Source organism: Lactuca virosa, chromosome 7 (genome assembly GCF_052849685.1).
Source record: "Lactuca virosa cultivar CGN04683 chromosome 7, Lactuca_virosa_CGN04683_v6, whole genome shotgun sequence".
Classification (NCBI taxonomy): Eukaryota; Viridiplantae; Streptophyta; class Magnoliopsida; order Asterales; family Asteraceae; genus Lactuca; species Lactuca virosa.
In genome coordinates, this window is record NC_136432.1 from 7329719 (window position 1) to 7353717 (window position 23999).

At 47.7% G+C, this 23999-nt stretch overlaps 2 protein-coding genes across 2 annotated transcripts; both read left to right on the top strand.

Annotated features, from left to right (window-relative positions):
* Positions 1-9083: 9083 nt before the first annotated feature.
* On the top strand, positions 9084-9707 carry LOC145126365 (uncharacterized). The gene has a single exon (XM_079061744.1). The coding sequence runs from the start codon at positions 9084-9086 to the stop codon at positions 9705-9707; it is 624 nt and encodes a 207-aa protein (XP_078917870.1).
* A 9290-nt stretch (positions 9708-18997) lies between these two features.
* LOC145126366 (uncharacterized) lies at positions 18998-19828 on the top strand. Its single transcript, XM_079061745.1, has one exon. The coding sequence runs from the start codon at positions 18998-19000 to the stop codon at positions 19826-19828; it is 831 nt and encodes a 276-aa protein (XP_078917871.1).
* Positions 19829-23999: the final 4171 nt, after the last annotated feature.

The window sequence follows — 23999 nt, forward strand, 5'->3', positions numbered from 1 at the left end:
TATGGAGGATTAGGGTTACATCCATGTAAACCCTAATACCCATGACCTTTCATTTACATAGGATCCATGGGTTAAAAGCTCCATGGACCATCCATGAAAGCTTAGCCCAACCTAAATGAACTTGGCCCATTCCATATATATAAGAGTCCATATTTAATTAGTTCTTTTTGATCACTTAATTAATTCTAAATTAATTCTTGATCAATACTAATTAAATAATATGATACCATATTAATATATTAGAACTTATAATATATTAATATAAATCATAAATATACTATTCTCAAAAGACTATCCATATAAATTGTGCTGGTGAAGTGCAACCCAAATGGACCATGCCGGGTCGGGTCAAGTACATACCAAATATAGTTATGGACTTAGACATTAATCCAACAGGTATCATCCGCATTCATCATGTTGCGTTTGTTGCAGGTGAGGAATCGGGCCGAGCAGGTTTGAAGGCGCAGGTTGATGCTAGGACATATGATCCATATGCTAGTCATTCTCGCTCAATCCACTCTTCAGCTCTGGATGATGCCCTGCTGGCTTTTGCGATTATAGATTTTGCACGTCTGCTTGGGTTAGGTCAGCTTGATGTGGGTGGGGTGAGGGCGCTATGTGTGTTTGATGAGGTTGAGGATGTTATGTGGGGTGCGGCGGTGGGTACTGCTGGAGGGGATGGCACTGGTGTGTGGATGGTGGGGGGTGGTCCAGTGGTTGGTGTTGCTGGAGGTGGTAATAGCGGTCCCGGTAAATGCCCCATGCAATCAATCATTCGTCGTACCCCGAGACGTCTAGTGTTGCCTTGGTGAATCTAGTGAAGTAGTCCTTGACTGTCTCCCCATCCCTTTTCTTGCACCCGATGATGGAGTGACAATCGCCTTTGTACTTTCGGAGTTGCATGAAGTTGGTTAAAAAGAGGTATTTCAGCTGGATGAAGTTGTAGATGCTACCAGGGTGTAACATTTTGAACCATGACCCTGCATTTCCGTCTAGAGTGGTAGGGAAATATGTGCACCAGAAGCATTCGTCTAGCTTGAGGGATGTCATCGTACATTCGTATGTGTCGATGTGGCTGTCTGGGTCTGTGGTGCCATCGTATGTTTTGAGGTGAGGTAATTTAGCGGTGTTGGGGATCTCATATTCCAGTAAATCCTTCACTAACGGTGATGTGACACGGCGTAAAAGGCAGTCTTGGTTCGGTGTATGTTGGGCAAAATGGTATCCTGGTTGTTGCATTGCCAGGAATGGTTGTACCAGCATGATATTGTAGGCTGTAAGGTCTCGTGGTGTTAGGCCATAGAAGTTTTGTGGCTGGAATGGGGTGGGAAACGTGTGGGCCATGGGGATTTGCTGGTAGGGCGTGAATGGGGGTGTCGGCATGGCTCCTGTCACTAGCGGTGGGTGGTTTTGCGCTTGGAAAACGACGTTTGGGCCGTTAGCAGCGTTATCACTGGCGTTGTTAGCGAGGGAACCCCGATTGACGGTGGTGTTATGAGTGTCGTTTGTCGTTGCTCGTTTGGGGTGTGTATGGGTGGTGGTAAGAAACTGTAACCAACGTTGTTTAATCCGCCGGTGTTGGGAAAATACAGTGGTATAGAAGGTGAAATAGGCGTATTGGGTCCGCCGTCGTTGGGGAACAACGACGGGGTTACACTATTCAGTGTGGGTATTGGTATGTGGGTTGTAACGGAAGGCGCAACTGTTGCAAGAGAAGGTGGCGGGCCACCGGATGGTGGTACCTCAGAAACCGTGCCGGTCGTCTGAGGTGGTGGTGTTATTGGGGTGTTGACCGTCTCTAGTGAGACCATTTGGCGTATCGGGCTATGTGGTGTTTCCGATGGCTAGTCGGCGGCCTTGTCCGCCAATTGTGGCTGGGTTAAAGGGGAAAAAGGGAGAAAGAGTTTGCGTATCTGTTGTCACACAAACGGACGGCGCCAAATGATGCGACCTGGCTTCCGACCACCTAGAGGGTGAAGGCAGTGATCATCTGAGAGAAACCTGAGAGGTCACAAAAGAGAGAAAGCCGTCAGCCGTTCTCCGGGAGGAGGTCCTGGGAAAATGCTCTGACGATCATGTAACATCCCATTTTTCAAGAAGCTTCAAAATTCATCCCCCGGGTTTTGATTATGTCACTTTTGGCCCTTAGTTTGGAAGGAAGTGGCAAAAGGAGGCCCTAGTGGAAAAACGGTAGTTTTGGGAGTGAAGTAGTACGTCGGGCGTACATATGGTACGTTGGGCGTACACATGTGTACGCTGGGCGTACGTGTTCCAGGAAGGAACCCTAACTTTTAGGGTTTGTGGAGAATTTAAACACTTTATGGACCATTCATTCTCATCTCATTCAGCCTCCACACCTCCCTTAGCCATCTTGAGAGAACCCTAGCCTTTACTTGTGATTTTGAGCTTATTGAGTGTGAGTTGGTGTGCATTTTGAGCTCTTGAAGGTGAAGACATTGCATCAAGGAGTTGGAGAAGAATATCAAGTTTGTAGATCTGAAGTTGGTTTGTGCCCTAGAAGCTCCAAAAGGTAAAAGCTTGGAACTTTACACTTATATGAGGTAGATCTAGTCATTCTAGCTTTATGAAAGAGTTCTTGTCCCAAAAGTCCCAAAATGGTGCATGTGATGATTTGGACGAGATGAACTGTCCTTTCAGACTCTTGAAGGGGTTTGAGTGTTAAAAATAAGGTCCCAATGGCTTAAGATGTCCCATGCATGTAGTAGGAAGGTCTTAATGGATTAAGACCTTAGATTAAGAGCTTTCTGGACGTCCAAAGTGTTAAAGTTCGAGACTTTATGAGTCCTAGGCACATTTGGTCACTGGATCTGAGGTTTGGGCTTAAGTGCTTAAGCCATTAAGCACTTATTAGAGTTTTTGCAAAACTCACGTACGCCCCGCGTAAGGTTCTGTACGCCCAGCGTACTGGGTCAATGACCCCGTTTTCCAGTCAACGCGAGACTCATGTACGCCCCGCGTAGCCTTGGGGTACACCCAACGTACGCCTTCTGTGGGCTTTTTGTGATTTGGGCTTCGGGTGTTGGGCTGTTTATGGACTAGTTGGGCTTGGGCCTTTGCTGGATTTTATGGATATGATGTTTTGGGCCAAGTCTTGATAGTGGATCTTGGAGTTGGGCCCATTTAGGAAGTTGGGCCCAATTTGGTAAATTGGGCCAATATTAGGCCTTACACATATGGACTTGTAGATCATGGATTGGTATTGGGCCTTGGCCCAAATGAGAGAAAAGGCAAATTGGACTAATACTATTTGTGGGATTCTTGGTCAAGATTAATATTCCTATTTTTGACTTATTGCTTGCTATTTTCGATAGTTCGGGATTTTTGGCGAGTAGGTGATTCGGGAGTTTGATTCTTCATTTCAGACTGACTTTGCGAGGTGAGTTATTCTCACTATATCAATAGGGTCTAAGGCGCCAAGGCCAGCCCTTTCTCGGATTGTATACTGGTATTTGTTTGATATGCTTATTGATCTGTTAGATCAGCGTCCTGGTAATTAGGACGGTATTATGTTAGTGACCTGGTTTAGGTCGGTATCCTAGTATGTAGGATGATGCTATGTTAGTGACCGGTTAGTTCGGTATCCTGGTTAGGATGTTGCTATGCTATATGATCTGCTAGATCGGTTTGTTTGTCTATGGACTGTTATGTGATTATCTGTTATATGTGCACATGGTTGTTTGATTGGGGTTGGGTTGAGGCGGGCCCTGCTTTGTGCTGTAGGCCAACATACCCAGGGGCGGACCGGATAGACTGCAGACCCGGGAGGGCACATAGTCAGGCCAAAGGCCCGAAAAACGGTCCGGATAGGCTGAAGGCCCCGAGAGGGCGGTCCAGACGTGCTGAGGCTTGGAGAGTGGGCCAGATAGACTGAAGGCTTGGTGCGGGCGGACCAGTCACACTGTAGACTCAAGATGCATGGTTGTTCTGTATTTGCTTATATGATATGATTATGGTTATATGAGGTTGGTATGTTAGGGGTAACTCACTAAGCCTTCGATCTTACAGTTTTAGTTTATTGTTTCAGGTTCAGCGGATGACCGCGGAAAGGCGAAGGCGTGACCGTACACTTCCTCATATTTGATTTGGATTTCTGGGATACTCTGATATAAACTATTTTGGAAACCTTTTTGTAATAACTTTGAGAATTTGAAAGGTTTTAAAAGTTTAAATTTGGCATGAATTTTATGGATGTTACAGATCAAGTTAGTAGTGTATTGGAGAGTAAGGGCTGAGAATCGGGAGAAATAGCTTACTTCTCAAGGCAGAATGATGGTCCTTTTATACCGAGGATGCTCCTCGGTCCGTATGAGGAACAGGGACTGTGATCCCGACAAGATCTGTTGTCCTTATTGGTGAGTCGTGTTCCTCATTATTTCGGGCCCAACGATTGGTACGGCGATAATGCTCTGGATGTGCTCCTTGTCGCCTGAAGCCGTTATCCTTGGACTGTAGTGGAGGGTGGCCTTTGGCGGGAAAGGACCTTCCCCGCGGTCGTCCTGTTAGGGCGCCCGACAGCTGGAGGTTCCGTTGGGGTGCCTGGCAGCTAGGACGGCCAAGCTGGGCCTGGCCAGGCCCCGGTGGGGATTCTCAGCCGGAGGTTCCTTGCTGGGGATTCTCTTGTTCCCGGCCCGCTCTGAGGGGCGTGTGATCCGGCACCTTCCACTACAGGACAAGGATAACGGCTCCAGGCGACAAGGAGCACATCCAGAGCATTATCGCATGGACCAATCGTTGGACCTGACACAACGAGGAACACGACTCACCAATAAGGACAACGAATCTTGTTGGGACTGCAGTCCTTGTTCCTCGTACGGACCAAGGAGGATCCTCAGTATAAAAGGATCACCACTTCGCCTTGAAGGGTAAGCTATCTCTCCCGATTCTCAACCCTCACTCTCCAATACACTACTAACTTGACTGTTGGAGCGTTTTCCCGGGACCTCCTCCCGGAGAACGGTTGGCGACTTTCTCTCTTTGTGACCTCTCAGGTTCTTTTCCGACGAACTCAACTTTCACCATCCATGCGGTCGGAGACTAGGTCGCATCATTTGGCGCAGTCCGATTGTGTGACAACTGATATGCAAACCCATTTTCCTCTTTAACCAAGTAACAAATGACGAACGAAGCCGACTGCGAGCCTTCGGAAACACCACAAAGCCCGATACGACCGATGATATCACTGGAGACAGCCACCACCTCGCTAAGACCACCAGCTCAGACGATTGGCTCGGTTTCTGAGCACCATCATCCGGTGGCCCGCCACCTTCTCTCACAGCAGCTGCACCTTTTGTCATGACCCAGAACCACATACCAATACCCACTCTGAACAGCACAACCCCACCGTTGTTCCCCAACATCGGCGGACCCAACCTATTCTCTCCGCCTCCTCTACCATTGTTTTTTCCTAACACCGGCGGACCAAGTAACGCTGGTTATAGTCTAATACCGCCACCCATTCATGCCTTAAACGAGTCACAAAAAACGACACTCGTAACACCACCGTTAATGGCGCAAGCCACTAACGGACTACCCCCGCTCATGCACACATCTACGATCCTGGCGAATAACGCCGCTAGTGGCCCAGGTGTTGCTTTCCAAGCACAAAGCTACCCATCATTAGTGACAGGAGACATGCCGACAATGCCATTCACACCATACCAGCAACTCCCCACTACTCACACGTTTTCCACCCCGTTCCATCCATAGAACTTCTACGGCCCAACACCACCAGACCTTGCAGCTTACAACAACATGATGATATAGCCATTCCTAGCAATGCAACAGCCAGGATACCACTTTGCTCAACGGACACCGAACCTAGACTACCTCTCACGCAGTGTCACATCATCGTTTGTGAAAGAATTACTGGAATACTAGATTCCCAATACCGCCAAACTACCCCACCTCAAAACGTACGACGACACCACAGACCTGGATAGCCACATTGACACATACAAGTGGACTATGACATCTCTCAAGCTAGATGAATGCTTCTGGTGCACGTACTTCCCTACCACTCTAGACGGCAACACAGGGACATGGTCCAAAACGTTGCGCCCTAGTAGCATCTGCAACTTTAGCGAGCTGAAATACCTTCATTTAACCAACTTCATGCAGCTCCGTAAGTACAAAGGCGATTGTCACTCTATTATCGGGTATAAGAAAAGGGAGGGGGAGACAGTCAAGGACTACTTCGCTAGGTTCACCAAAGCAACATTAGAAGTGTCGGGACACAACGAAGGATTAATCGCAAGTGCATTCACGTGGGGATTACTTCCCGGTTCGCTCTCCCAGAAGCTCATGGGCAAGCAACCTCAGACGAGAGCAGAGTTAAAAGCAAGTTGAGCGTTTCCTACGCCAAGAAGAAGGTGAAGCGTCAAAGCAAGCATACCTCAACGCCATGTCCTCCCCGGCCGGGAAACAACACCACCAATCAACCTCCTACCACGATCCCTGGGTAGGGGGTAGATTTTCAGGGCGGGACAGGTGACCACATGGACGATTCAGACCCTTCGCAAGGTACGACAGACAAGGAAGATGAGCAGAAGTTTACACCGTCGCTGAAAACCCAACAACAAAGGGTACTAAGACGTGATATTGTGAATACCACAAGAGTAGGACACATGACACGATCAAATGCTCTGTTTTAAAATGGGAGATGGAAGAGAAGCAGCTGAAGGGAAATGTGATAGAGATCGCCAAAAGTCTACGAGCTAAATTTGACGCGGAAAACCCTAAAGACAACGCAATAGGAGCAGACTACCGACAAGAAATCCTCATGATTCGCCACAAGCGGGGGAGAGCGGAATGCGCAACCAGCCTGCGAAGCATCACAGAAACCATGCAAGGGCTAACTTTCTCGACGACTGACCCAGGCCCAGCCGAGTGGAAAGGAGACAACCCTCTCGTTATCCAGGGCTCCATTCGAGACACCATGATCCACCGGGTGTACATCGACACAGGGAGCTCTGCGGATATCATCTACGAACATTGTTTTTGGTTGTTGCCTGACACATGGAAGGAGGTATTAAGACCACCCGCAAGCCAACTCATAGGATTCACAGGGCATAGTTTGTGGCCCCTAGGTACGATCCAGTTACCGTTCACACTCACTAGTCAAGACAAGACCAGACGACGAACAACCCTTTTAGATTTTGTAGTCATACGACACCCATCAGAACACAATGTCATACTGGGGCGAACTGCCCTACTGAAATTCGGAGCAATCTCATCAACGATTCGTGGAATAGTGAAGCTTGGAACAAGCCAAGGCCCAGGGACAATCCTAGCCACATCCCCAAGAGAGCTCAAATGCTACGAGATTATGCAACCAAATGACATTTCAACGGAGGCCGAGAGACCGAAGCCGGATTCATCACGCGGAAGGGAGGTAATCAACAAGGAATACCCAAGCCAACAAGTATATATGGGAACCGCCCTTCCCACGGCAACAAGGCAAGCACTTATCCGATTGCTACAAAAATACAAACACGTGTTCACCTGGACACTCACAGACATGTTGGGGGTCGACCGGGGGATCATAAAACATAAGTTGATGATAAAACCACGGGATAAAGAGGAAAAAAAAGAAGTGTGTCCAGGGAGGGGATCGAAACAAGGCAATTAATGCAGAAGTGGCTAAATTGACCAACGTTGGGATCCTTAGGGAATCAATTTTCCCAACATGGATCGCCAACCCGGTAATGGTGAAGAAACACGATGGAAGTTGGCGCATGTGTATTGATTACTCGGACCTCAACAAGGTGTGTCCCAAAGACTGCTACCCGCTACCAGAAATAGACCAAAAGGTAGAATCTCTATAGGGGTTCCAATGGAAATGCTTCTTGGATGCATACAAGGGATATCACCAGATCCTGATGAGCAAAGACTATGAAGAGAAGACAGCCTTCTACACAGATCATGGTGCTTTCTACTATAAAAAGATGTCGTTCGGATTAAAGAACGCTGGAGAAACTTACCAGCGGCTGGTCAATTCTCTGTTTGCCAATCAAATCGGTAGGAACATCGAGGTCTATGTCGATGATATGGTCATCAAAAGCCCAGACGAGAAAATATTTTTACACAATGTGGAGGAAACACTACAAACCTTGGAGAAAGCGAAAATGAAACTAAACCCTGCCAAATGTACCTTCGGAGTAGAGGAGGGGCAATTCCTCGGATACTATATTAGAAAGGAAGGAATTCAGCCGAGCTCGGTCAAAACAGATGAACTTAAAGACGCACCTTCGCCAAACACACTAAGGGATGCTCAAGGACTGAACAGTAAACTAACGACGCTTAATCGTTTCATCTCTAAGTCAGCCGAGAAAGCCATGCCTCTATTTCACACACTCAATGGATGAATTGAAAAGAACAATTTTCGTTTGACACCGAAGGCCAAAGCCGCACTGCAAAGGATAAAGAAAGCACTGCACACCCTCCCTACGCTAGCCAGTCCGGTACCAGGCGAGACGTTGCAGGTGTACCTATCCACATCAAAGGACGCTATTTCATCAGTGCTAGTAGTCGAAAGGCAAGGAAGACAGCTCCCGATCTACTTTGTGATCAGGGCCCTGCAGGGGCCAAAGATTAAATACCCAGTCATCGAAAAGTTGGTGCTCGCCTTAATCTACGCAGCACGGCAGCTCCGTCGATACTTCCAGGCCTACCAGATAGAGGTGTTGACCAGCTGCCTGATTAAGCAGATACTCTTAAACTCGGAGACATCCGGGCGCCTCGCAAAATGGGCTATAGAACTGGGAGAACACAACATCAGTTATCATCCCAGAGTGAGTATCAAAGGATAGGCACTGGAAGACTTCCTATTAGAGATTCCGGGAGAGCTCCAGCAGGAAATGACAAATATCACCCAGCGAAGGCACCCATAAGAGAAGACCGACCAACGATGGACCCTCTACACGGATGGAGCTTCCAGCAAAGAAGGCTCAGGAGCGGGGAAAGCACTTATGCCTTAGGCTTACGCCTTACGCTTTAATTTCTAAACCTCCAACAATGAATCTGAATACGAAGCCCTGTTGGCCGACCTAAGATTGGCGGTAAAAATGGGGGCGGAAAAGATAGTAGCTCTAACCGACTCGCGCCTAGCAACCAACCAAGTCACTGGAGAATTTGAAGCAAAGGATAAACGAATGGAAAAGTATGTTAAAGCAGTCCAACGGATCACAAGTTCACTCAAGAGTTTCACCATACGACAGATTCCAAGAGGAAGCAATAGGCGAGTGGACACTCTAAGCAAACTCGCATCAACATGCTTTGGCCACCTCTCCAAGGAGGTCCTAGTGGAAGTACTAAAAGAAAGGAGCATCGACGAACGCCAAGTTGACTCTTTATCCATGGCACGACCTAGTTGGATGACACCTATTATAGACTATCTGCAGCACGGCATACTTCCTGACGACCACACAGAGGCACGCAAAGAAAGAATACGAACCCCCCAGTTTGCAATCTTGGGGGGATTATTGTATAGGAAAGGTTACACAGCTTCGTGGCTCAAATGCATAGACATTGAGTCGGGGAAGAAGGCTCTCCAGGAAGCCCATGCAGGATCAGCCGGAGCCCATGAGGGGGCGAGAGCACTCACAAGCAAGATACTACGCATGGGGCTCTACTGGCCGAATATACACCAAGACGCCACCAAATTGAACCGAGCATGCGTGCAATGTTAGACTTTTTCACCAGTACAAGGCGTACCTCCAGCCAAACTAACAAGTATCACTAGTCCATGGCCCTTTTACCAATGGGGGATTGACATCACCGAACCTTTCTCGGAAGCCCCAGGAAAAGTGAAGTTCTTGCTCATGGAAATCAACTACTTCACGAAATGGATAGAAGCCGAACCGTTGGCATGTATTGCTGGAAAACAGATGATTAAATTCATGTGGAAAAACATCGTAACAAGGTTCGGAATACCTAAGGTTCTGATCAGTGACAACGGATTGCAATTTGCCGAGAACCCCTTCAGATACTGGTGCACAGAGAGAGGAATAGAGCAAAGATCCACGTCGGTAGTGCACCCCCAAGCCAATGGGCAGACGGGGTGTTTAACAGGACACTAGTGCACGGGATCAAAAACCGACTCGGAAAAGCAAAGGGCAATTGGGTAGATGAAATGCCACGAGTTCTTTGGTCGTATCGAACCACACCGCGAACCAGCACGAAAGAAACACCATTCAACCTGGCCTACAGGGCCGAAGCGATGATACCAGTAGAGATGATGATGGGATCAATATGAACAGAGTATTGCCAGGAGCAAACAAACGACAAAGATTTGAGGGAGAATTTAGATCTTCTGGAAGAACCCCGAGAGCGCTCAAACATCCGCCAAGGCGCGTACAAAAGATTAGCGGAGGGGTATTATAATCAGCGAGTCAAAGACAAGGCTTTTCGTGTCGGGGACCACGTCCTACGGAAAAACGAGGCCAGCCATGTACAACCCCGCGGAAAGCTAAGCCAGAAATGGGAAGGACCGTACAAGGTGGTAGAAGCACATCGTAATGGGTCGTACACCTTAGAGACACTCGAAGGAAGATGGATCCCAAGAACGTGGAATGCAAGGAACTTAAGAAAGTTCCACTTTTGATCAAACCCACAAACCTTTACACAGAAGGGAGGACAGTTCTAGTAAAACATCCCACCACCGGTTTGATCACCCGGACCGACAAACGGACGCTTAGTGTAGTCTGATATGGAACCTTAGTATGTTGCAAACTAGTATGTATCCGAACTACATAATGACAATAAAAAGAATGTTTCGAAATGCGCTAATCTTAATATGTTATGCGCCATAGGCATGTGTGATGAATTCAAAATGAAACACAGCGGATAGTTAGTGGATCCACACGCACGCATACACATACTCACATAATGAAACACACAAAGCAACAAAATGACAAGTCTTAGAATAAAGTCGTAATGTGCAACAATACTTTTATACAGGAGGCTCAGCAAGCCCAAAATCCTAACGAAGAGTCGTCCAAAAGAACATGCTCAATACATGCAAAAGCAATTAACAATGTAGACACGCACAATGGAAAAAGGCAATAAATATGAACAACCATAGATTAAAAGACAGCACCAAAGCAAATAAAAGAAAACACAACCATTGCCGATTAATGTATAAGCAAATTCCTGCCACGAAAGGTCCAAGGCATACATAACAAAAGACCACGAAGGCCACAAGTTACTAGGTAACAAAAGGAAACAGAAACAAGGAAAACAAGCTTCACCAAATTTTTACACTCCATGAAGGGTAGCTCTAAAAGACTTAAAATACCATCGGGTCCATCACCATCATCTTCAACACCACCGGCCACCGGCCCGCCCCCATCATCCGTACGAGCACCATTCCCTCCAACGAGACCCACCGCAGCATCCCCACAATATCCTCAGCATCATCAAATGCACACAACATCATCACCCCATCCACGTCAAGCTGACCCAACCCAAATAAAACCAACAAAATCCATAGTTGCAAAGGCCAGCAGAGCATCATCCAAACCTGAGGAATGGCTTGAACGATAATCACTGGCAGACGGTTCATACGTCCCGACATCAACCCGTGCCTTCAAATTTGCCCAACCCGACTCTTCATCTGCAACAAACGTAGCATGGAGGATGCGACTGATACCCCCAGTGAATTCAGGATGTTTTATGAGCTTATCCATCATACGTACAAACGCGACTTAGAGTAACCAATCGCGATACGCCCTCATTGTTTCCAACTTACGGTCACGATCAACAACGTCACTTTCCAGACTCTCGTTTTGAATCATCAGACCCTCATTGGTTTGCGTCAACGACTCCACATGAGCCTCTAACGAGCTCCGAACATCTTCCAACACTAGTTTCTCTGACACCAATAAACTGTTCTTCTGGTCCAATCGGTGAGCGGCACCTTCAAGCTCCACCACCTGACCCTTCAAATCTGCCTCCCTCGCCGCCAAAGCAGAGTGCTCACGCTCCAAATTGTCGAACCGCTACACGCGCCGAGAGCCAGCGGCCAGATAAGTCATCGCATGCGCCGCATCGTAAGCCATGTTGTGGGCAAGGGCGGCATTGTTCATCGCATCTATATCCCCAACGGTAGCAGTGGGAAGAGCTTGTTGGGTAAACTCCAAGGCAGCAGAACAAACAGAAAAACGGGAATCCGCATGAAGACTCCACCGCGGAACAAAGATAGGGCCACCATGCAAGGCCCCTGCAGCAGAAGCCTCATGGTGCGACCGCTTGGCGCTATCCCTTGAAGATCGAGGATTGGCACAAGGACTCAAAGCAATCATAACAGGAACAATGGGCTGCTGAGATGCCCTTTCAATATCCTCAGACTGTTGAACGTCAACATCTGAACGTTGCAGCCGTTGCGACGGAGCAATTCCGCTTGAAAGGCGGTTAAAGGAAGACAGAGGCCAGCATCCAAAGTATTCAGATAAACACCCACCTTTCCGGGTGGCGGCGAAGTGATCACAACACCAGACGTCGTAAATTCTACTCCTTCAGCCGACGTAAGGCCGCACGCTTCCTGGAGAGTAGCAAACTCGGAGGAACTATGGATCAAACCCATGGAGGAAGCAATAAAGAAGATATCGAAGAAGAAGATAAGGAAGAAGAAACGAAAGAAGAAGGTGAAAAACTAGGAAAACCCTTTCCACAAGTTATAGGTGAAAGGGGCGGGATTTTTGAAAATCTCTGACACGGCCGACGTAACCGCCACGCACGTCGAACAGTCACATCGCCGAAGCTGAAGCGACGACCAAGCAAAGTCGTGACATGTGTATCAACAGTTAAGTCTAGAACATCATAGCTAGCTAGGGAACGCTATGATTACTGAACGGGGGGACTTGATGACATGCCCCTCAGAGCGAGCCAGGAATAAAGGTACTCCCCAGTTAAGGATCTCCAGCGAGACCCGGCTAGGCCCAGTATAGCCGCCCAAGTGGATCCCCAACTACTAGCCCCCCAGCGGATCCCCAACTACTAGATGCCCCAACGGGACAACCACGTGCAAGGCCCAGCCCCGCCAAGGGGCACCTTCCACTACAGGACAAGGATAACGGCTCCAGGCGACAAGGAACACATCCAGAGTATTATCGTCTGGACCAATCGTTGGACCTGACACAACGAGGAACACGACTCACCAAGACAACGGATCTTGTCGGGACTGCAGTCCTTGTTCCTCGTACGAACCAAGGAGGATCCTCAATATAAAAGGATCACCACTTTGACTTGAAGGGTAAGCTATCTCTCCCGATTCTCAGCCCTCACTCTCCAATACACTACTAACTTGACCATCAGAGCGTTTTCCCGGGACCTCCTTCTGGAGAACGGCTGGCGACTTTCTCTCTTTGTGACCTCTCAGGTTCTTCTCCGACGAACTCAACTTTCACCATCTAGGCAGTCGAAGACTAGGTCGCATCACCCTAAGTAGGGATTTTTGGTTATAATTTAGATCCTAAATGTTAACTGGTTTTTATTTGGCAATTGATAGCTCGGGAGTTGTAGGACCAGCAGCCAAGGATCATTCGTTTCATTCAGCTTTTCGATGTGAGTTTCCTCACTGGTTTTAGCGGGTCGAAGGCACCAATGCTGACCCAAGTTTATGCTATGTTAGTATGTTAGTTGTCTGTGTGACTCTTGCATGTGTTATGTGCTTATATGCTTATCGGGCTAGGGCTCGATGACCATTTTGTATGCTATGTATCTTTGTGATTATTGCATGTGTATGTGTTTATTATATGTATGTTATATGTATGATGGGTGGTGCCCGATGCCAGCCGGGGCCCTATGTCGGACGAGGTCCGATGCCAGGCGGGGACCGATGGCAGGGCGGGGCCCATTATATGTTTATTTGTATGTATGGTATGTGGTATTTCAGGGGAACTCACTAAGCTTAGTGCTTACTGTTTTTAGTTTATGTTTCAGGTACTTCCGGTTCCAAGGGGAAGAGCTCGGGTTGACTGCATCGCACACACTATATGGATTCTATTTTTCGGACAAACTCTGATTTTCATGATATTTGATACACTTATTTTCTGGGTTGTATGAACAATGTTTTTAGAATATTGTTTTATTCAAATTTAAAATTGAAAATTTTGGGTCATATGGTTGGGATGTTTCAAGTTGGTATTAGAGCCTTGGTCTGAGGGATTTGGGCAAACTCTCGGCAATGGTCGTGTCTGAACTCAAACTGAGGATTTGGTAAAGTTTTTTAAAAGAAACAAATTTTAAGAAAATGTTTTCCACAATAAGAAAGGGTGTGTTGCATGCAATCAACCGAGCTCAAGTAAGTTTTCCCAAATTACCCATACATATTATTTGACATGCTTTGATCTGTAAATTAGTGAATCGCATGCTAGTTAGGGCTAAGGATATGCTCAGTTTTTCATGATAGAATGCTATGAGAGATGCCTTTGTATGCCTATTGTATGAGCTTGTAGAGTTGCATGCTAGTACTGCTTGGCCAGTGATAGGGTGGCCTGATTAGGTTATGCTTGGTTTTGGCTACTTGAAGCTAGAATGCTGCTAGCTTTGTGCCATCTTCCGGTGGCGCACCACCATCTCTTGAAGTAGCGTCATCCTCCGGCGGCCCGCCACCATCCCTTGAGGCAGTACCATTATCCGGCGGCCCGCCACCGTCTCTTGAACCGACACCATCATCTGGTGGCCTGCCACCATCTCTTGTGACAGCACCGGCATCCGGTGGTCCGCCACCATATCCTGTGACGGCACTGCCATTAGATGGCCCACCACCCTCCGTTGCAGCAATCATGCAATCGATTTTAACCCAGAGTCGAACATCGCCATCCACTCCGACTCACACTACACCCCCCATTCCCAAACAATGGTGTGTCTAACCAATACATAGTACCCACTTCGCCGCCATTCTTCCCCAACACCATCAATCCTAACAACTTTCACACAACACCCATGATGCCTTTCGTGAACAGCTCACATGCGAACAACGCTATAACCGGCCCAAACGTTACACCACAACCGCAGAGCCACCCGTCCTTGATGGCGGGCACCATGTTAACATCACCACTCGTGCTTTACCAGCACATACCCATTACCCAACAGCAAATACCCATGACCCAACAGCAAATACCCATGGCCCAACATCAAATACCCATGACCCAACAGCAAATACCCATGGCCCAACAACAAATACCCATGGTCCAACAGCAAATACCCATGTCTCATACCTTCCCTACTCCATTTCAGCCGTCAAACTTCTACGGCTTGGTAACGCCGGACCTTACAACCTATAACAACATGTTAGTACAACCCTTCTTGGCAATGCAACAGCCTGGGTATCACTTCAATCAGTGAACCCCAACCCAAGATTGCCTAACACGAAATGTTACATCACCATTCGTCAAAGAGCTCCTGGAATATGAAATTCCTAACACCGCCAAACTACCCCCACCTTAAAAAATACGATGGCACTACCGACCCAGATAGCCACATCGATACATACGAATGGACCATGACGTCCCTCAAGATATATGAACGATTCTGGTGCACATACTTTCCCACCAACTTAGATGGAAACGCAGGGACATGGTTCAAGACACTACGCCCGGGCAGCATCAGCAACTTCAGTCAGCTGAAGTACCTTTTCCTAACTAACTTCATGCAACTCCGGAAATACAAAGGCAATTGTCACTCGATCATTGGGTGCAAGCAACGAGGGGAGCAGACAGTCAAGGACTATTTCGCCAGATTCACTAAAGTAACGCTACACGTCCCAGGGCATGACGAAGGTCTAATTGCGGGGCATTCACCTGGGGTCTGTTACCGGGATCACTATCCCAGAAGCTCATGGGCAAGCAACCTCAGACAAGGGTAGAACTAAAAGAGCGAGTGGAACGATTCCTACAACAGGAGGAAGGTGAAGCGTCGAAGCAGGCATACCTCAATGCCATGACAGCCTCCGCCGGAAGGCGAGGCCACCACCCTACCCCCCACCCTGATCCTCGGCAGGGGGGGGGGGGCAGATTCATGGGGCGAGACAGACGATTGCCAGGACACTTTAGATATTTCGTTAAAGACGAAAGGCAGGGAAGACGAGCAGAAGTCTATGCGTTCGACGAGAAACCAGCAGCAAAAGGCACCAAAACGAGATATTGTGAGTATCACAAAAGTAGGACGCATGACACAATCAATTGTGCAGTTATAAAAAGGGAAATTGAAGAAAAACAACTAAAAGGCAACGTGATAGAAATCGCCAAGAGCTTACGGGCTAAGTTCGACGCAGAAAACTCCAAAGATGCCACTAGAAGGACAGACCGTAGGTTGGAAATCTTGACGATACACCACAAAAGGGGGAGAGCGGAACGCACGGAGGGCACACGAAGCATCACAGAGGCAATGTAGGGGCTGACATTCTCCATACACGACCCAAGCCTGGTTGGTTGGAGTGGAGACAACCCCCTCGTCATCCAAGGATCCATCCGGGATGTCGTTGTCTACCGAGTATACGTCGACACTGGAAGTTCCGCGGACATCATTTACGAACACTGTTTCTGGCGGCTACCGAACGCCTAGAAGGAAGGACTAAGGCCAGCTACGTGCCGACTCACAGGGTTCACTCGGCACAGTTTGTGGCCCTTAGGTACGATCCACTTTCCATTTACACTAATCAGCCAAGACAAAACCAAGCGACAAACTGCTCTGGTAGATTTCATAGTCATACGACACCCATCATAGCATAATATCATATTGGGAAAGACGGCCCTACTGAAGTTCGGAGCAGTCCTATCAACAATCCATGGGATAGTCAAATTCAGCACAACCCAGGGACCGGGAACGATTTTAGCCACACCCCCAAGGGAGCTCAATTGTTACGAGATCATGCAACCAAAAGACATCTCAGCCGAAGCCAGGAGACCGAGACCGGATTTGTCGGACGGGGGAGAAGTAATCAGCAGCGAATACCCAGACCAGCGGGTGATCGTGGGAACAGCCCTCCCCGCGAAAACAAGAGGAGTGCTGGTCCAACTCCTACAAAAGTATAAGCACGTATTCGCTTGGACGCCCACAGACATGGTGGGAGTCGACCGGGGGATCATAGAACACAAGCTGATGAGAAAACCAGGAACCAAGGAGATAAAGCAGAAGAAACGGGTCCAAGGGGGGGACCGAAACAAGGAAATCAACGTAGAGGTAACCAAATTAACCAGTACCGGAATCCTTAGAGAAGCAATTTTCCCTACATGGATCGCCAATCCGGTAATGGTAAAAAAGCACGATGGTAGTTGGCGTATGTGCATTGATTACTCAGATCTCAACAAGGCATGCCCCAAAGACTGCTACCCGTTACCAGAAATAGACCAGAATGTAGAGTCTCTGCAAGGATTCCAGTGGAAATGCTTCCTAGACGCATACAAGGGGTATCATCAAATCTTGATGAGCAAAAACGACGAAGAGAAAAAACCTTCTACACAGACCATGGTACTTTCTGCTACACAAAAATGTCGTTTGGGCTAAAGAACGCTAGAGGAACTTACCAGCGACTCGTCGACTCTTTGTTCGCCAATCAAATCGGTTGGAACATCGAAGTCTATGTCGACGACATGGTCATCAAAAGCCCATACAAGAAGAAGTTGTTACGAGACATAGAGGAGACACTACAAACCTTGTAGAGAGCTAAGATGAAGTTAAACCCCGCTAAATGCACTTTCGGGTAGAAGAGGGACAATTCCTGGGGTATTATGTGACAAAGGAGGGAATTCAGCCAAGCCCAGCCAAGATAAGTGAGCTCGAGGAAACGCCTTCGCCTAGCACGCTAAGGGACGCGCAAGGTGATGGGTTTGAGCCATAAGAACTTTCCTATGTGCACATGCAAACCCTAATTGCTTGGATCTAGGTTTCTCTAATTGAACATGCATTGAATCCAAGACTTGCAATACTAGATCTAATGTAATATATTGAATCTAATCATATGAAATCAGATCTGAAAGAATACCTTGAATTACTTGCTTGATACTTCTTCTTCTTCTTGGAGCTTAGAGTCACAATTGTCACTCCTCTAATGGCTTACAAACACCAACTAGCAAGAAGATGATCTTGAGAGAGAGGGAGGAGGGATAGAAATCGGCCCTAGGGTTCCTTGGCTTGCAAGAGTGTCGATTTCTCCACCCCAAGGGTCCTATTTATACTATGAGCTATTAGGGTTTCTCCTTTAACCCTAATTGAATGACTTAGGCCCTAAGCAATCCAAGATCCTTCTAGATACAAGGCTTGGACGAATTTAAGGTTCCCAAACCCTAAATTTCGTCCACCCCAATATCCATAAGGATACATAGCCCAAAATACAACTATCACACATTTGACAGTTTATGCCCTTTATTCAATTAACCTCTTTAAGTCACCAAATTAATTCTCAATTAATATATGACTTATATTAATCAAATAATATTATTATTCCTTAAATATATATTATTCTCATAATATATTAATAATATCTCTTATCTCTTAACAAATCATTCTGTCAAGTTGCTATGGTGAAGGCAACCCAAAAGGACCATGCATAACCGGTTCAAGTACTTACCAAATATAGTTACAGCCTTAGACACTAATCCAACACAAGGCTTGAATGGAAAGCTAACAGCGCTCAACCAGTTCATTTCCAAGTCAGCTGAAAAAGCAATGTCGTTGTTCCATACGCTCAAAGGGTGCATAGAAAAGAATAACTTCCAATGGACGGCAAAAGCCGAATCAGCGTTACAGAAGATAAAAAAAGGTGCTACATGCACTCCCCACTCTGGCTAGCCTAATACCCGAAGAAATACTGTAAGTTTATCTGTCCGCATCAAGGGACGTCATTTCATCAGTGTTGGTAGTTGAGAGGCAGGGGTGGCAGCTCCCGATCTACTTTGTGAGCCGGGCCCTACAGGGACCTGAAATCAACTACCCAATCATCGAGAAACTGGTGCTCTCCCTAATCTACGTAGCGCGCATGCTCCGTCGATACTTCCAGGCCCACCAAATAGAAGTATTGACTAGTTGCCCGATCAAACAAGTGCTCCTGAAACCAGAAACGTCAAGACGACTCGCAAAATGGGCCATAGAATTGGGAGAGCACGAAATCAGCTATCACCCCAGAGTAAGCATCAAGGGACAGGCATTAGCGGATTTCTTACTCGAAATCCCAGGGGAACTCCAGCAAGAAGCAGCCAGCACGACCCCGCAAGGGGGGTCACAGGGGAAGACTGACCAGCAGTGGACTCTTTACACGGACGGGGCTTCCAGTAAAGAATGGTCAAGCGCAGGGCTAATCCTAACCGGCCCCACGGGCGAAGAAGTCACATACGCTTTATGTTTCGACTTCCGCACCTCCAACAACGAAACCGAGTACGAAGCCTTGCTGGCTGGCCTCAGATTGGCAGTAAAAATGGGGGCGGAAAGGGTTATAGCCTTGTCTGATTCACGCCTAGCAGCCAACCAAGTCTCAGGGGAATTCGAAGCAAAGGATAAACTAATGGAGAAGTATGTCAAGGCGGTACAACAAATCACGAGCTCGCTAAAGAGCTTCACAATAAAGCAGATTTCGAGGGGAAACAACAGGCGAGCAGATGCCCTCAGCAAGCTAGCGTCAACATGCTTTGGGCACCTTTCAAAAGAGGTATTGGTGGAGGTACTAAAAGAAACGATTATCGACGAGCACCAAGTTGATTCCCTATCAACATCACAACCCAACTGGATGACGCCCATCATGGACTACCTGCAGCACGACATGCTCCCCGACGACCACGAGGAGGCTCGAAAAACGAGGATACGAGCCCCCTAATATGCAATCCTAGGGGGAACACTGTATAGAAAAGGCCATACGACTCCATGGCTCAAGTGCATAGATGGTGATTCAGGGAAGAAGGCTTTAAAGGAAGCCCATGCAGGGTCAGTTGGAGCACATGAGTGAGCGCGGGCGCTCACAGGCAAAGTACTACACATGGGGCTATACTGGCCAGACATATACCAGGACGCAGTCGAATTAACCCCGGCTTGCGTAGAATGTCAAACTTTCTCGCCGACACAAGGGGTACCACCATCCAAGTTAACGAGTATAGTTAGCCCGTGGCCTTTCTATCAGTGGGGGATCGATATCGTCGGCCCTTTTCCAGAAGCACCAGGGAAAGTAAAATTCTTAGTTGTAGCGGTCGACTATTTCACAAAGTGGATAGAGGCCGAACCGTTGGCGTGTATCACTGGAAAACAGATAATCAAATTCGTTTGGAAGAACATCATAACAAGATTTGGGACACCCAAAATCTTAATCAGTGATAATGGTTTGCAATTCGCCAAAAATCCTTTCAGGGGCTGGTGTAGCGAAAGAAGAATAGAGCAGAGATTCACATCCGTGGCGCACCCCCAAGACAACGGGCAAACAGAGGTGTCCAATAGGACGTTGGTGTAAGGGATCAAGAAGTGGTTGAGCAAAGCAAAAGGTAACTGGGTAGACGAGCTACCGGAAGTCCTTTGGTCATATCGAACCATGCCACAGACTAGCACAAAGGAAAAACCATTCAGCCTGGCTTACGGGGCTGAGGCGAGGCTACCAGCAGAAATTATGATAGGGTCAATACGAACAAAGTTTTTCCAGGAGCGAGAAAATAGTGAAAATCTAAGGGAAAACCTGGACCTCCTGGAAGAACGGCGAGAGCGCTCGAGCATGCGCCAGGCTGCTTACAAAAAGGTAGTGGAAAGATACTACAATCAGCGAGTCAAGGACAAGGATTTCCGAGTTGGAGACTATGTCCTGCGGAAGAATGAAGTTAGCCATGCACAACCCCACAGGAAGTTGAGCTAAACGTAGGAGGGACCATACTAAGTAACAGAGGCACATCGCAACGGGTCATACTCCCTGGAAACCCCGAAAGGAAGACAAATACCAAGGACATGGAATGCAAGGAACTTGAGAAGGTTCCACTTATGAGCAATGGCAAACCCCTATACAGAAGGGAGGACGACGGCATGGCACCCCTATACAGTAGGGAGAGAAAGGAAGACATCATGTGGCCGGATTGATCACCCAGACCAATAGGCGGACACTTAGGGTAGTCGGATAGGGAATTAAAGTGCAAAATTACAATGTATCAGAATCACATGAATAAAATATATTGCATTATCTTTAGTATGAAATGCAGCGAGCATGCCCAACATATCTCTAAGATAGAAAGCACAACACAGAGGATACTTAGCGAATCCACATGCACGCGACAAAATAGTAGAATACATAATACACATACAGAAAAAAAAACAAACAACCTTCACAGAAGGTTCAACATAACCAAGGCAAAAAAGCATGTTCTAGCAAACAAGAAACAAAACCATCGTCCATTCATACATGAGGGCCTTAGGGGCCATAAAAACAAAATTACCAATGCGATAAAATAAAGGCCTTAGAGACCACAAAACGTTCGAAACATAACAAGACAAGATAAAACCTCAAAAAGATTTCTCACACCCTAGCAGGGCAGCTCCAGACAACTTCACACACCATCACCAACACTAGCATCATCAACCTTAACTCCACCACCAACTCCACCAGCATCATCAACCTTAACTCCATCACCAACTCCACCAGCATCATCAACCTTAACTCCGTCACCAACTCCACCAGCATCACCAATCTCAACTCCGTCACCCGCCCCACCAACCCTAACACCCAAATCCTCCACAACGTCTTCACCTTCATCAAAAGCACATAACGCCCGCACCCCATCCATGTCTAGGTGGCCCAACCCAAGCAAGCCAGCAAAATCCATGGTTGCGAAAGCCAAGAGAGCATCATCCAAAGCCGAAGAATGACTAGACCGCGAGTCGCTGGCAGAAGGGTCATAAGTCCCAGCGTCGACCTGTGCTTTCAAGTTAGCCCAACCAGATTCTTCGCCGGCAACAAAAGTAGCATGAAGAATACGGCTAATACCACCTGTAAATTTGGGATGCTCAAGAAGTTTATCCATAACGCGCACAAAGCCAACCTGAAGTAGCCAATTACGGTCAGCCCTTAATACCTCCAGCTCTCGCTCGCGGTCAACAAGATCCTGCTCCAGACTTTCATTTTGTATCATCAGGCCTTCATTCACCTAGGTTAGAGATTTCACTTGGCCTTCCAAAGCACTACGAACATATTCTAAAACCAACTTTTCTGACACCAAAGATTTGTTCTCACCTTCCAATCGTTGAACGATAGCACCAAGGCCTGCCACCTCGCCCTGCAAACCAACCTCGCTCGCCGAAAGAACAGAGTGTGCGTGCTCCAGCTCGTCGAACCACTACACACGGTGGGACCCAACGGCCAAGTATGTCATGGCCTGTGCAGCGGCATAAGCAAGCCTGTGAGCCAAAACGGTGTTACTCATCGAATCCATATCATCAACGGTAGCAGGAGGAAGAGCATGGCGAGTAAAGTCCAACGCGACAGAACGCATAGACAAACGAAGGTGCACTATGAATTACTCCTACAACAGCAGACTATTGAAACAACCGCTCAAGACTACCCTTCGATGACGAAGGGCTAAAACCAGGACTCAGAGAGATTGGCACAGGAACAATGGGCTGATGAGACGCCCCTCCGATACCCTCAGACTGTTGAACGTCATCATCGGGTATCACTAACACATCCCCTGAATGAGACGGCACAGAAGATAGCAGGCGAATAAGACCGCGTCGCTGCATCACACGCCGCCCAAGAGGTCCTGAAGTACCCTCAGGCGCCGGCCCACTCATCGCTTGCACAACTTTCCTCTTTTCTGCAACCCGACGAACGCTGGTAGTAATCCCGATCTTGCTGTCCACCGCATTATCAGTCATCGACTCAACAGGAGGACGACATGTAGCGACAGGGGTTACAACAGTGTGGGGACCTGGCTGGCTCTCCGACGCCGTAGAACTTCCAACTGGTTGAGGGGGCGCCGAGGTAACAACACCTAAACGGCGAGGGGGAGGCAAAGTCTCGTACAGGGGAACCACGCGGTGCTCCAGCTTTCCCTGGTAACGTCCCCGCAGTACAAAGTCCATGGAGATGGAGTATTCAACACCTATCAATCGCATGTCAAACATAAGGAAACAATCACGAGAACACAGAAACAAGCGAGAGGCCCCCACCCCTCTTTTCATCTTTTTCCAAAGAAAGGGGGAGGAGGAGGAAGAAGGAAAAAGGAGGCAATGTAAGAAGTAAGAAACGACTTACCGTTAGACACAGTGTAGAAGACGGACATCTCCCCCCGAGCACGCCAGCTGGAGCTCATTCCAACACCAGCAAGTATGACCTCTGACATCACATCAACGTCCACATGGAGGGTGTGCAAGAGATCGGCAGTCGCCTGATTATGGGGGAACAGTTTAGGGATAGTGTCAAATAACGTGGTTGCCCGAGGATAATCATGGCCAAGTAGCTCTTGGTTGACCCACAGCCACTTGTCTTGCCAGTTCTTAGGAGGCTTGCTATCAAGGACAAGGTTATGGCCTCCCCGGCGAGCAGAGAAGGTGTACTTATCGTTGGTAGCAGCAAACCGGAAGAAGAACTTGAACACATAGTAGTCGGGAACGATGCCATTGGCTCAGCATATCATCTCGAAGTCTACTGCCTTATGAACAGCACCCGGGGTCAACATTTGAATATTGCACCCATTGCGCCGGACTATCTCCTCCTGAAAGTCAGTCAGCGGAAGGCGGAGACCGGCATCAAATGTTTTTAGATAAACACCCACTTTCCCAGAAGGGGGCCGGTTAATCAGAGATCCGGAGACCGGAAACTCCACTCCGTCAGCAGGAGTAAGGCTATAAGCCTCTTGGAGGGTGACGAACTCGGCAGAGCTGGGGATCAAACCCTAAGAGGAATCCACGGCAAAACACAGGAGAAGGAAAGAAGAAGAAGGTATGAAGAAACAAGATAGAAACTGAGAAAGAAAACCGCTTGGGAGCAATAAAAAGAGAAAAAAGCGGGATTTACGAAAATC

Coding starts and splice junctions, on each gene's coding strand:
- LOC145126365 (XM_079061744.1), top strand. CDS start 9,084: ATGGGGGCGGAAAAGATAGTAGCTCTAACCGACTCGCGCCTAGCAACC.
- LOC145126366 (XM_079061745.1), top strand. CDS start 18,998: ATGCTCCGTCGATACTTCCAGGCCCACCAAATAGAAGTATTGACTAGT.